Here is a 14140-nt window from a genome sequence, read left to right as displayed (position 1 = left end):
AAAAACCAGGAAATTGGTCCTGTTGCTATTGTTGCTGTCACTTGCATTTGCCATTATTGTTGCAGATGTGTTGGGTTTACGGGACCTTCAGTTCTTGACTGTGAGATGCCTGGTAGTAACTGATACTTGTGAAGCTCTTGTGAATGGCTGCTGGTGCTCAAGTTTTAGAGCAGGAGTTTGCATACTTTCTCTGTGAAGGACCAGATAAGTATTTTAGGCTTCACTGGCCAACAGGCAAAACTGAGGCTGAATAATGAGGGGAAAAAACCTGCTCTGTCCCATTTGTTTGGGATGGTCCATGCTTTTTGCTCAGTTGTCAGTAGTTGGAGACTTTTCCCTGAGGAGGATGGACCTGGCAATCTGTGATTCTAGGATTTTGCAGTTTGGATATGATTTTGAGTGTATCTCCCAAAAGCTCAACTGTTGGAGGCTTGGTCCTCAGTATGGTGTGTTTAAGGAGATGGAACCTTTGGTTGTGGACTAGCGGTAGGCAATTGGGGATGCTACCCCTGGGAAAGATTAAGATAGTTCTTAGTATTGTCTTGAGATATAATAAATGTGACTCCTCCTCTTGCTCTGGCTTCCTGTCCTTCTATTTAATCTCTCCTGTCTCATTGTGTGCCAGCCACCATGAGGCCTTTAGCAGAGCCAAGCTGATGCCAGTGTCATGCCCTCTTCTTTATAAAGTACCCAGCCTCAAGTATTTCTTTATAGTAACAGAAAATGGACTACTGTTTTACTTTTTGCCCAGAGGCTTCCAGATACGGAATCACCCTTCTCTTCTTCCGAAAAGCCTGGTGTGAGGCCAGGTGGCCTATTGGGTCTTCCACTTGGGGGCTCAAATTCTAGTCTTTGCTACCTTTCAGTTGCTGACAGTAGCAGTGGAGTCACTTATGTGTAGGTGGTGTCAGTGTATGCCCTGGAGAGCAGTAGGTAGCACTGGGAGTAGGATGCAAAGGGGAGACCTTGGTCAGTTTCACCCTCAACCCCATTCTCTAGGGTTCCTTATTATTGTTATCATCATCATCATCATTATTATTGAAGTACTAGGGATTGAACCTAGGGTGTCCATTACATGGTAGACAATCATTCTACCTCTGAGCCACATCCCAGTCCTTGTATATTTCTTTCTTCTTTTCTTCCTTTTTTTTAAAAAATTTTTTTGTGTGATACTGGGCATCAAACCCAGGGTCTTATGCATGCCAGATAAAGTACTCTATCATTGAGCTGTATTCCAATCCCTCTGTTATTTCTTTTGATAATGATGGCTTAGTGTATACATTCTAGAGAATCTCCCAGAATTTCACATTTTCAGGACGACCAATTAATAATAATTTTAGTCTCTCATGCCAAGAATCACTTCTTGATTATGGACCCATGGAAATCTTATTTTTTCAGAACTCGGGTCCATTTCATTTCTTGATGATGACTTACAGTCAGACTGTACCTTGTCATATTTCCAAGTGTCATGCCATCCCACTCCTACTTAATGTTAGAAGGTTTTTTAATTTTGCTTTAGAAAAATTGGTATTTAAAAATGATTGAGGGATAAAATTGGGGACAAAAAGGATTTCTAAAGGAACAGAAAATTGCTAAGGCATAGAATGTAATACATCTCGTGTAAGGAATTATAATATAGTACATTTATGTTGTTTTCTTCATCTTGATTTAGCCAATGGATTTTGGCCCATAGTTCTTACTATGTGACTTTGGGGAAATAACTGAATTTCTTTGAGCTGCAATTTTGTCTTTTGAATAATGAATAAGACTAATCGTTCTCACAGCAATAGTTGTGAAGCAGCCATATACTCCATGTAGTCTTTCCTTCACGGTTCTAATTTGTGGTCGCTATTGCTGTGCCGGCAATATCATTATGTCTAAAGAAAAAAAGACAGTAAAGTAGAAGGTACATATTTTGGACTTTAATTTTTTTTTGTACTTAAAAATAAATGTCTTTAAATAACGTTTCCTGAGAGTAGATGTTTATATGTGTATACACGGAAAATTTTTGTGTTTCTAACTATTAGACTTTACAAAAAGTAGGAAGTTTTACTAATGTTTACAAAACTAAAAAATGCCTACTGCATACTAGGTTCTCAAGTGTTGTTTTATTGAACGAATATAGCAAACTCTCCTGAGTTCAAGCTCCTAGATTTTTTTTTTTAGTGAGAGAGAGAGAGAGAGATTTTTTTTTTAATATTTATTTTTTAGTTTTCGGCAGACACAACATCTTTGTTTTTTGTATGTGGTGCTGAGGATCGAACCCGGGCCGCACACATGCCAGGCGAGCTCGCTACCGCTTGAGCCACATCCCCAGCCCAAGCCCCTAGATTTTTTATTTACTAAGTTTCTGCCCTTAGGCGGGTTGAATAACTTCTGAATCTTTTTCCTCATCTGCAAATGGAAACAGAAATAATGCCTTGTGTATATGAGGTAATGCGTATAAAACTATTCATTGTAGTGACTGGTATATAATGAATAACAAGTGTTAACAATGATTATTAATTTTATATGCTATGTACTTAGATATGTGGAATAAATAAAGAGCATTTGTGGATGTGAAAATCATGAATCTTACATTGACTCACAGAATTACAGTGCAGGTAGACCCTTGGAGAAGTGGTACCTGATCTTACCATGTACTTCTGTTTTTCTTGTGCTTTTCTTGTGAGGTCTTTGATAGTAGCTAGCAGTTAATGAGTATGTAAAAGTGAAGATTTACATGGGAGCTTCTGATTAAAGCTGCCAGATTTTATAGGCTGTAAACAATGGATAAATACATGGGATGTTGTATCAGAGTAGGTCAGGAGTTGCAGTGATACTATTGTTAAAATCTCTTAGGATCTGTAAGAAATTAGCTGAAGGACAAATGCCTGGCACTTGTGTATATAAAATCTGAGTACATTAGTTGAGTTTTTCTTAGGCATTATGTGTCTTACATGTGTTTGTGCATGCATAATCTTGCCTAATCTTTAAGCTGGTCCTATAAGATGAGTTATTCTAGTGATTGAGGTTTATAGTAGTTTAGGGACTGTGTTATCTTGTTCACTGCTACATTTCATGTCTAGCTAGTGTCTGGCACATAATGATCTGTAAATGAACAACAAATTCATTACTAGTCAAAGATATCATGCAGTTATAAAATTGTGAAGTATTCTTGGCAAGCATTTAAAAATACAGCGCTGGGCTGGGCATGGTGGCTGTATGCCTGTAATCCCATAACTTGGTAGGCTGAGGCAGAAGGATCATACATTCAATGCCAGCCTCAGAAACTTAGCAGGACCCCTTCTCAAAATCAAAAATAAAAAGGGCTGGGGATGTGGCTCAATGATTAAGCACTCCTGGGCTCAATCACCAGTACTAGAATTAGCACTGGTACTACATATTACTACTACTAATAATAATAATAATACAGCACTAGCAAGGATATAGTGGCCTTGTTTCTGGTTTACTGGTATATTGGGTGAGGAGTACAAATTGTTAAAGAGATACACTTTAGTAGCATACAAAATTGAAATATTGGAATGATTTTTGAAATATTAGAATGATTTTTGTATACAACCAGACTAAAACCAGGGAGCAAGTGAGAAAATAAGCTATGGTGAATTCACAAGTCGAAATGCTTTTTCAGCCTTTATTAATGTTGATGATTATGAAGCATTTGTAATAATGCAAAACACGATTAAATGAAGAAAAAGTAATTACATGAGCCAGAATAAACATAATAATACTGCGGTGTGAAGTCCTGAAAATTTTTAAGATTTTTGTTATGGTTGTTGTACAGGGATCAAACCTTGCACGTGCCAAGCAAACCTCTGAGCTAATGCCCAGCCCTGTTTTTTTTTTTCTTTTTTGAGACAGGTCTTGCTAAATTGCTTAGGCTGACTTGGAATCTTCCTTCTGCTTCCCAAGTAATTTGGATTACAGGAATCTGCCACTGTGCCTGGAATTTTAGCAATTTAAAGTGTTTTTCTTTCACACACTTAATGGTCTATAGGAATTACTGGGGAACCGTGTTCATCTTAAACTCAGGAACCCAGCTCTGTACTTGAAAGCTCTGCCAACCACTTGTCAATTTAATTTCTTGGCTTCCTAGTTACATTCTTTCTTTTATTAAAAGATTTGGTACGACTCTATATTATGATAGAAAATAAATTTTAGTCTCTCTTAGGTAGAACTGTATTATGTGTTTATGTCAGCCCAAACCCTGGGGGCTGTATTTGTAGAGTCCCTACATTACCCATAAATAGTAATGGAAGACAACATGTGATGGTGATGGATGAGGTAGAGCCTTACTGTTGTCATAGAGATGATGATATTCTGAAATCTAAAGATTTTCCTTAAAGAACAAACTGAAGAAATCCTGGAGTAGATGTCACACACATGCTTACTAGGGATGTAGAATAAGTCTTTGCTAGTGTTGGATTATTCGTTTATTTTATTATAAAGTATAAGAGCCAGTACCAAGGAATGCATAGTTTTTTGATGTGCATGCAAGCACATGTAGAGTACCTAGCACAGCTAATGAAGTGATTAGTTCCATATGAAAGAAAATGTGAGTGAGGGTAGGATGGGAAGAAAGGATGATAATAGGGGAGGGAGAATTCTAAGCAGGAAGTAGTAGTGCCCTCAAAAAGGCTGAGACTTTTAGCAACTGTTTTATTATGGGGTTTTAAGCAGTCTGGTATTTAGGATTGAAAAAGTTGGGAACTGATGGAAGGAAGAGGGTGGGAAATTGTGGGGGGGAGAGTAAGAAGCCATATTGTTTGTTGGCTTGGATGTTATCCTAATGGTTAAAGGCAAGAAACAGCAGTTTGCCCAGATTTGAATAATAACAAGAGTCATAACCAGTGTCACTAACTCCTTAATTCTTAGTTTCCTTAGCATAAAATGATGATGCTTATCTATATTACAGGACTTTTTTTATTGTGAGGATCAAGTGAAAACATTTCCTTTAAGAAATTATATAGTCTACTAGGCAGTAGTAAACATTAACAAAATGATACCTGGTACCATACAAATCAATATAATTTTGAGATTTAAATAGCAGAAAAACTTGATTTTGCCTAGCATTTAGTATGATCTCTTTGAAGGCCATGTGGAAGATGGTAGACTAGGGATTGAGATATGGAGCAGGTTGAGAAGCTGTTGGAAAATATTAGATTTGACTAGACAGATTTGCTGATGTTTCTATGTCAGAGTTAGGGTGACGTGATGATAATTGTAGATTCGATCAACAGAGAGAAATGAAAAGCCAGAGTACAGGGAACAGAGAAAATAAGGAGTACAGTTTTAGAAGTAACAATATTGAAGAAATGTATATAGAAAACTAATTTAGATTTGTTGAGTTTAGAGGGGTTAGATGGATAATTGTAAAATGGAGAGAAGTAGGCTCAGTCAGCAGTCAACCATGGTGGTATCTATAGCTGTGAGTAAGTGAGCTTTAAAAAGGTCTGAGATCTTATTCAAACATCATTGAGTTGGCTTAGTTGGCCAAACACCATTCTCTCATTTTTCTTTCATATCCTTGTAATAGCCCTCTAATGATGGTGAACTATATTAATTATCTAAGTAAGAAATTATCATACTCTGGCTCTTTAAAACAACATGAATGTGTTATTGCACAGATTCTGGGCATGGTGTGGTTGGATCATCTGCTTCAAGGTCTCTCACAAAACTGTCATCAAGGTTCTATCCAGGTCTGCTGTCTTGTGAGGTTGAACCTGGAAAGGATCTGCTTACAGGCTCTTGTAGTTTTGTCAAGATCAGTTCCTTGAGGATTGTCAGACTGAGGTTCTTAGCTTCTTGCTGGCTGTTGAGCAGAGGTCACCTTGAGTTTCTTACCAAGTGTAACTGTCCATATGGCCACTTACTTAACGAAGCTGGCAAGGAGAGAGCCAACTGATAAAATGGAAGTTATAATCTTAAGTAACAGTCACAGACAGACATGACATCCTATCACTTTTGCTGTTTTTATTGAATAGAACTAGATTAAAGGTGCAGCCTACACTTGGTCAGGAAGAAATTTTGCTCTAGTAGATACCAGGAAGTAAGTGTAAGTGGCACAGATAATTGGTGCTGTCTTGAAAGGTTGTCTATGATAGGTATTTTGATTCCTTTTTATAAAAGAGGAAACTGAAAACAGTTAAGTAACTTGACCTGGTTGCAGATCCAGGCCCAAACTCAAGCTGTCTGACTCCACAGCCTGGACACTCTACCATTATACTTTTATGACTGAGAAATTACTGTAGAAACAACAATTTGGAAGAATTCATTGCTGACTTGTTTGTCTTTGAATGGAGTGATGTGCATCATGGTCATGGTTGTGGTTTCAGTGAATATGCAGGTAGGAAAAAGGACTAAGTAGAGAATACTTTTAACAAAAGATAATTTTTAAAGGGAAAAAGAGAAAAGGACCATATGTTGTTATATATTGACTTGTTTCTATATTAACTCAATTTTTTATTTTCCAGTTCTCTGAGTTTAACCAGTAATGCCATTCAGTTGCCAATATCAAGCAAAGGAAACATAAGCCAGTTTTAATCTGCTTAAGAAGAGTGGTAGTACTTTTCCCAGTGCCTGTTGGTAAGTCACTGTTCTTACCTTCAGTTTTTTATATAATATATTTAAAACAATGATTTTGGAAACCCTAGTTTAAGCTTTATTTGCTTTTTTCTGCTGATAATTTTACTCTACGGTTCTTGCAGAAAGAGCCTGTTTGGGACGGGGGAGTGCCTACATATTTCTGAGAAATTATTTATAGTTGTATTTAAACATCTTAATTATTCTATAGTATTATTCCCTCCCATTTGATAAAACTACTAGATCTTGAAATCTGTTTCTTTTATACATGGGGAAGCTTTATTTTATAAATGAGGTAACTTGGACAAGTTAATGTCAGAGTGTTTTAAGTATTGTGGTTTCCAGACCTGTGCTCTTTGTACTGTTGCAGAAAATGACATAATGGTTAAGGCCAGAAGGTTTTTTGTTTGGTTTGGTTTTGGTTTTTCATTTTTAGTTTTTGGGGTCCAGAATTTCTTGGAGTATTTTCAGCTCAGTGTGAAGGTGGAACACAGATTAAGAGGCAGCTGGTGGACAGAATAGGGACTTATTTTCCCTAACCTGCTAGTAATGGCTATTCCTATTCATTATTAACTTTAACCTAAAGTCTAATCTATTTTTAATTGTTTTAAGGGAGAAGTACTAGTGGGAGAAGGACTTTTGGGGATGTTTGTCTAGATATTTTCTTTGTCTTCTCCCTTCTCCTTCTCTCCCCTCCCCTCCTTTTCTCCTTTCCTTCCTGGCAATTTAACCCAGGTCCTCATACATGGTAGGCAAGTGTTCTAGCATCCCCAGCCCCATCTGTTTTTATTTTGATACAGGGTCTTGGCTTAATTTGCCCAGGCTAGCCTGTAACTTGAGATACGCCAGCCGTAAGCCCCTGGAGTGGCTGGAATTATAAGTGTGCACCACCCTGCTTGGGTGAATATCTTATTCTTAATGTAGAAAACAGTATAAAATGTATATGTCAACGTTTTTCTAACTTTTACCCTATTTTTTTCCCAAAAACAAGCTTTTTCAAGGTAGAACAGTTATGCTTTCCTTTTCACTAATCTCACATTGTTTATTTTTAAGCATAGAATTTACTGAATTGTCCAAGTAATCATTGTAGACGTGAAAACATATTTTGATTTTTATTTAAACAGTAAGACTATGCTATGTCTTAATGATTAAAGTATTTGTACTTGTGTTCGTAAAATGGATCACTGTTCTTTGTTTCTTTTAGAAACCATATCAGAGGGTGAGGTGCAAGCTCACAGAATCCGGAGAAATCATCATGAAGTTATATGTGTTTCTGGTTAATACTGGAACTACTCTAACATTTGATACTGAACTCACAGTACAAACGTGAGTTCTATTTCATTTATTCTTTTCAGTTTTGCATTTTGGTTTGTATGCAAATAGTTAAAAACTTTTTTCATTTTGAGAAATCCATTTTTTAAATAAGTAGCAAGATAGTAAGTCTTATGAAATCTTTTACCTGAACATATTATATATATATAATTGTCATTCTCTGAAATACTAAATTCTTTAAAATCACATTTTGTTCTATTTACATGAATATAATATTCACAATAAACAAACTTGACCACAACCAATCTGATTTCAAACTGATGCTATCTTTATAAGTACTTTTAACCAGTTTCACAGGACATTAAGAGAATTATTGTTAGCTTTGTAAAGGATTTTGTGTCAGTGTTGAAAGAACAAAAAGGTCATTGGTTTTTATTCCCCTGTGTGAATAAAGTTGATAGGTTTGTTTTAGAGAGAATAAAGTAAGTTTTAAAATTTGTTGTCAAATCAGTGTGGTTCCTGTGTAATCATTTTCCAACTTTGCAGCGGTTTCAGATATTTGACTGAATGCCCTCCAATGCTTACCAAAAAATGGGGAGAGTTTTCGGAGCAGGAAGAATATATTCTGAGGCCAAATCAGGAAGGAAACAGAAGTAGTAAAGATTTCCAAACCTGCTTATATTTCTGTAAGGGCCATAATAGCAAAGACTTGATTGCAATGAAGAATAAATGAATCTGCTACTGAAATTGCTTGTTTTTCTTTCTTTCTTTTGAGCCGGGGTCACACTCAGTGTGCTGTCCAAGCTGGCCTTGAACTCCTGGGCATATGCAGTCTTCTAGTCCCAGCCTACCAAGTTGCTGAGACTACAAACTCCCCATACATGACTGATACAGAAATCATTATAAGTTGTTTGATCAATAATAATCTTTGCTTTATATAGGGTTATATATAGGGTTTATGTTATTTTCTTTCTTTTTCTTTTTGCCATATGATTTATTTTTATTTTTTTTAGTCATACGTGACAGAATGTATTTTGACATATAATACATACATGGAATGTACATACATCAATCATAATATCTATTCTATTCTGCTGCCCTTCCTATCCCCCCTACTCCTTCCCTCCTCTCCCATCATTTCTCTCTATCCAATCTAATGTGACACACTTCTTTTTTTCCACAACATCGTATATATATATATTCTGTATAACAATGAGGTTCTCCTTCCATCTTCCGTGCAACTCCCCTTCTCCCTCTTTTTCCCTCCCACCTCTCTTCCCTATTTAGTGGTAGTCTTCTTCTCATGCTCTTCCTCCCTATCCCATTTTGAGTCACCCCCCTTATATCAGAGAAGACGTTCGGCATTTGTTTTTTATGGATTGGCTAACTTCACTTAGCATAATCTGCTCTAATGCCATCCATTTCCCTGCAAATGCCATGATCTTGTTATTTTTTAGTGCTGAGTAATATTCCATTGTGTATAAATGCCACATTTTTTAATCCATTCATCTATTGAAGGGCATCTAGGTTGGTTCCACATTCTAGCTATTGTGAATTGTGCTGCTATAAACATTTATGTGGCTGTGTCCCCGTAGTATGCTCTTTTTAGGTCTTTTGGGTATAGTCCGAGAAGGGGAATAGCTGGGTCAAATGGTGGTTCCATTCTCAGCTTTCCAAGGAATCTCCATACTGCTTTCCAAATTGGCTGCACCAATTTGCAGTCCCACCAGCAATGTATGAGTGTACCTTTTTCCCGCTGGCGAGGATGCCAGCACTTATTGTTGTTTGACTTCATAATGGCTGCCATTCTTATTGGAGTGAGATGGTATCTTATAGTAGTTTTAATGGGTTTATGTTATTTTCAAATAGATAAGACTTTTTATTAAATGCAGCTGTACCGTATTTAATAATTATTAATTATTATTTGAAAGAAAATAATTATTTGAAAGAAAGAAAGGAAATTGAAAGAAAATAATTATTTGAAAAAAGAAAGGAATTTTTTTTACGGTTTAGGCTTCATTTAGTTTATGTAATGTGATATGAAGATTTTAACACAACTCTTGGGTTTAGAGGAATTTAATAGAACTGATGCCAATTTGAGCATATTCCTATGTTTATACAGCTCCCTGTTATAGGAAATAATGTGGTTACTACTTGTAGTTCTTAGACTTACTTTTTGTTAAGACAAAATGGATGATTTATTCACTTAACATCAACCAATTGATTTTGGAGTCCAGTTCAAGAAATTGGTAAACTTATGAATTTTAACTACTGTTTTTTGGGGAAAGTTTTTAAATGAAATTCATTAATCTAGTGTGTGTGTGTGTGTGTGTGTGTGTGTATACACACATACACTTATGAAGTCATACTTAAATGATAAAATCATTCAGTAAATATAATTTTTTTTTTTTTCATGGAAGTGTGGCAGACCTTAAACATGCCATTCAAAGCAAATACAAGATTGCTATTCAGCATCAGGTACTTGTGGTCAATGGAGGAGAATGCATGGCTGCAGATCGAAGAGTATGCACCTACAGCGCTGGGACGGTAGGTATCCAAGGCCCTTTTGTACCAGGATAGTCCACCTTCACATCAGAAAGGAAGCTGGGACGCATTATTGAAAAGTAAGGTTTATTTGCTTCATTTATTGAGGGTGGTGTGCAAGTTCCCTATATGTAACATTTTATGCATTTTTTTAAACATAGGACACAAATCCAATTTTTCTTTTTAACAAAGAAATGATCTTATGTGACCGTGCACCTGCTATTCCTAAAACGACCTTTTCAACAGAAAATGACATGGAAATAAAAGTTGAAGAGTCTCTTATGATGCCTGCAGTTTTTCATACTGTTGCTTCAAGGACACAACTTGCAGTGGTAAGATATAAACAAGTACAAAGATTTTTAAACAAGTACGAAGATTTAACTGATGGCTATTTAGACTGAAGGCTTTTAGGAACAGAGTGTCTAAATTAGATGGCAAGCATGCAAAATACCAAAGTTTTATGAAAACGTGTTTTGTGGTTAATCTATTTGTTAATTTTCAGGCCCCTAGTCAGTCACTAGTTAATGTACATGAGAATGAGTGTATAAGCTGTCTGAAATTGATTTGGCCAACTTCTCTCCTGGGTAATAATGATATACAGATAATTGTTATTGAATATTTATCTGTGTTTAATTTTGTTTGTTTTGTTTTTGATGATAGTGAGCACTAAGGATTGAACCTAGGGCCTTGTTCATGTTAGGCAAGCACTTTACTACTGGGCCACATTCTCAGCTCCTCTTTTGAACATTCTTTAATTGATGAAGTACCTATGTTAAAATAGACATAGATAGAACTCATCAAATAATTCTAAAAATGCAATGATTTTTGTTCCTTTTTTCGGGTGTTGGGGTATGTACTGGGGATTAAAGCCAGGGATACATTATTGCTGAGCTACATCCCCAGCCCTTTTATTTTATTTTGAGACAGGGTCTCACTGAGTTGCTGAGGCTAGCCTTGGACTTGTGATCCTTTTGCCTCGGCCTCCCAAGTTGCTGGATTACAGGCATATGTCACCATAGTCTGATAAAATTATAATTCTTTTTTCACTTTTCATGTTTAGTGTCCAGAGAAACGATATTCTTTCCATTATATACCTTTTATACTGCTACTTGCAAGTTTCTAGAGAGTATTTACCAGACATTGATTTTCCTTTTTAATTTGATATTTACCTTCAGTGAAGTTATTTATTCCAAACTGTTAGTCATATTTTGCTTTCAGATATGAAAAAAATGCTTTAAAACTAATGAAATAACAGTACTACCTTTTGTAAAAATAAACTGGTAACATTTACTAGATGTTTGCTTTAGTTAGTAAAACTGATAGAAACTTGTGGTAATGTAGTATATGCATTTGTGAAATGACCTCATTTCCACACAGTGTACAATAAAAAAGGGAACTAATCTCATCTTTCTCAAATATGTTCAAATAAACAAAAGAGTCCAAAAGTACTTTGGAGAGTATGTTTAAAAAAAAAAAAAACTATTCTCTAAGCTGAATTTATACATTAGAATCCTGTTACCCGCCCCCCTTTGGTATTGGGGATTGAACTCAGGGGCATTTAAGCTCTGAACCACTGAACCACATCCCCAGCCCTTTTTTGTATTTTATTTAGAGACTGGGTCTCACTGAGTTTCTCTGGGCTTTGCTAAATTGCTGGGGTTAGCTTTGAACTGAATCCTCTTGTCTCAGCCTCCCAAGGTGCTGGGATTACAGGCATGTACCACCACACCTAGCTAAACAGTAGCATTCGTTAGGCTTATTTGGTTGAAAAATATGGATACAGCATTCTGCTAGAAAATATGTAGTATGAAATATGGGTGGATATATAATTGTCAAATGATTAGAGAAAAAAGCAAATAAAATTTAAGTCAACAAGGGCATGAAATAGCCAGAAAATATTACACAAAGAAAAGATAAAATGGCAGAAATATATTCATGTATCCAGAAGTCCTTAAATAGGAACTGGCATGATTTCTCAATTCATGATATTTTTAAACTGAAAAACTTAAACAGAAAAGACAAGTAAGAGGGACATTGCTACTAAAATACTTTCTTGTCTATCTGAGATTCATGTGGTACAGATACATACAAGTGCCACGTATTCTAAATACCATTTCCTAATTACAATAGATCACTCCTTCAAGAAGTTGATTGCACATCTGGGGCAGGGAAAATACAAGATAAACCTGAGATATCTTGTACCAAAAATCAGTGTCTAATGAAAGCCTTTCCACAGGACACACAATAATGGGAATAGTAAGATACTTCATAAAAAGAATTATTGAAATGGAGGAGTTGTGGCAGTACAAAACACAGACATAAACTATCTCCTGACAACATTTGTTGGTACAGAGTTGCATGTAAAGAAGCATTCTAAAGATTTCATTTGTCCCAGGCACAGTGGTTCATGCCTGTAATCCCAGTGACTCGGGAGGCTAAGGCGGGAGGACAGAAAGTTCAAAGCTGAATACAGCAATTTAATGAGCCTTGAAGTAACTTAGCAAGACCCTGTCTCAAAATGAAAAATAAAAAGCCTAAGGATATGGCTAAGTGGTTAAGCGCCGCTGAGTTCAATCCAGTACCAAAATTAAAAAAGGATTTCATCTGGGCATGGATGTAGGAAGAGTAAAAGATCAGAGTGGTAGGAAGACCTAATTCTCTTGAGGCTTGTAAAAGAAGATAGAAGAACTAGGAATAACAATTTCATTAATCTAGCAAAATTTAAAATAAAATAATAGAAACAATAAATTAAATATTAAACATAAAATATAAAATATTTAACAAATCTCTCCTTTTAAACTATTTGTTGCTTCTTATTGGACTTTATGCAAATGGAATAATTTATTTTGGGGAGGTAATGCAGTCCTGCAGATTGAACCCAGGATGCTTTGCAACTGAGTTACATCGTTGGCCCTTTCTAGTTTTTGAGATTGGGTTTCTCTAAGTAGTCCAGGCTGGCCTCAAACTTGTGATCCTCCTGCCGAAGCTTCTCAAGTAGCTGAGATTAGAGGTGTCACCAATGCAACATGCTGGAATCCTATACATTTTTCATTTTTTAATGTCTGATTTCTTTTATTCAACATTATCTTCCTGAGATTCATTCATACTATTAAGTACATATTTATTGCTGTCTAGTATTCCATTATACAAATAATGACACCTCACAGTTTATTTAACTACTGTTGAATAGTGAGATTGTTTTGAATTTGGGACTTATGTGACTAAATTTGCTGTGAATATGCTTTGTACATTGTTAAGTGCACATTTATTTGCATTTCTCTATAAACTATGCCAGGCATCTGACATGACACAAAAGCATTTTATTGACATCCTAAACTGTCTAAGAGATATTGTTATTTTTTTGGTCTATTTTGATACAAGTGAACTGTGGCTACATTTATAGCAATTTGCCTGTGACAATTTGAAGTTATCATTTTATATCCATTCTTTATCTGTTTCCCATTCTACTTTTTAAGCTTTTCCCAAGTTGTCAGTCTTTTCGGGGGGTGGAGTACTGGGAATTGAACCCAGGGGCACTTTACAACTGAGCAGCATCCCCAGCCCCTCCCCCCCCCTTTTTTTTTTTTTTGAGAAAGCACCTCTTGAAGTTGCTTAGTGCCTCTCTAAGTGAGGCTAGACTTGAATTAGTGATCCTTCTCCCTCAACCTCCAGAATGATTAGGATCATAGCTGTATACCATACCAGGTTTGAGTCTTTATTTATGCTTTTCCCTGTTAAAGAA

General features: G+C 36.0%; 1 protein-coding gene across 5 annotated transcripts in view; it reads left to right on the top strand.

The window, feature by feature from the left end:
• Positions 1 to 14140, top strand: part of Rb1cc1 (RB1 inducible coiled-coil 1) — a 74727-nt gene that overhangs the window by 19964 nt on the left and 40623 nt on the right. For all 5 annotated transcript variants that reach the window (XM_046428613.2, XM_046428617.2, XM_046428616.2 and 2 more), the window contains exons 2-5: positions 6474 to 6585; positions 7787 to 7908; positions 10275 to 10401; positions 10560 to 10730. In XM_046428613.2, coding sequence (XP_046284569.1) covers positions 7838 to 7908; positions 10275 to 10401; positions 10560 to 10730 — 369 coding nt within the window. In that variant the 5' untranslated portion in view covers positions 6474 to 6585; positions 7787 to 7837. The remainder of the gene's footprint in view (positions 1 to 6473; positions 6586 to 7786; positions 7909 to 10274; positions 10402 to 10559; positions 10731 to 14140) is intronic.

Source organism: Marmota monax, unplaced genomic scaffold (assembly GCF_021218885.2).
Source record: "Marmota monax isolate L192 unplaced genomic scaffold, Marmota_monax_Labrador192_F-V1.1 WCK01_AAM20220418_F8-fsc00044, whole genome shotgun sequence".
Lineage (NCBI taxonomy): Eukaryota > Metazoa > Chordata > Mammalia > Rodentia > Sciuridae > Marmota > Marmota monax.
This window is presented reverse-complemented; position numbering and strand designations above follow the sequence as displayed.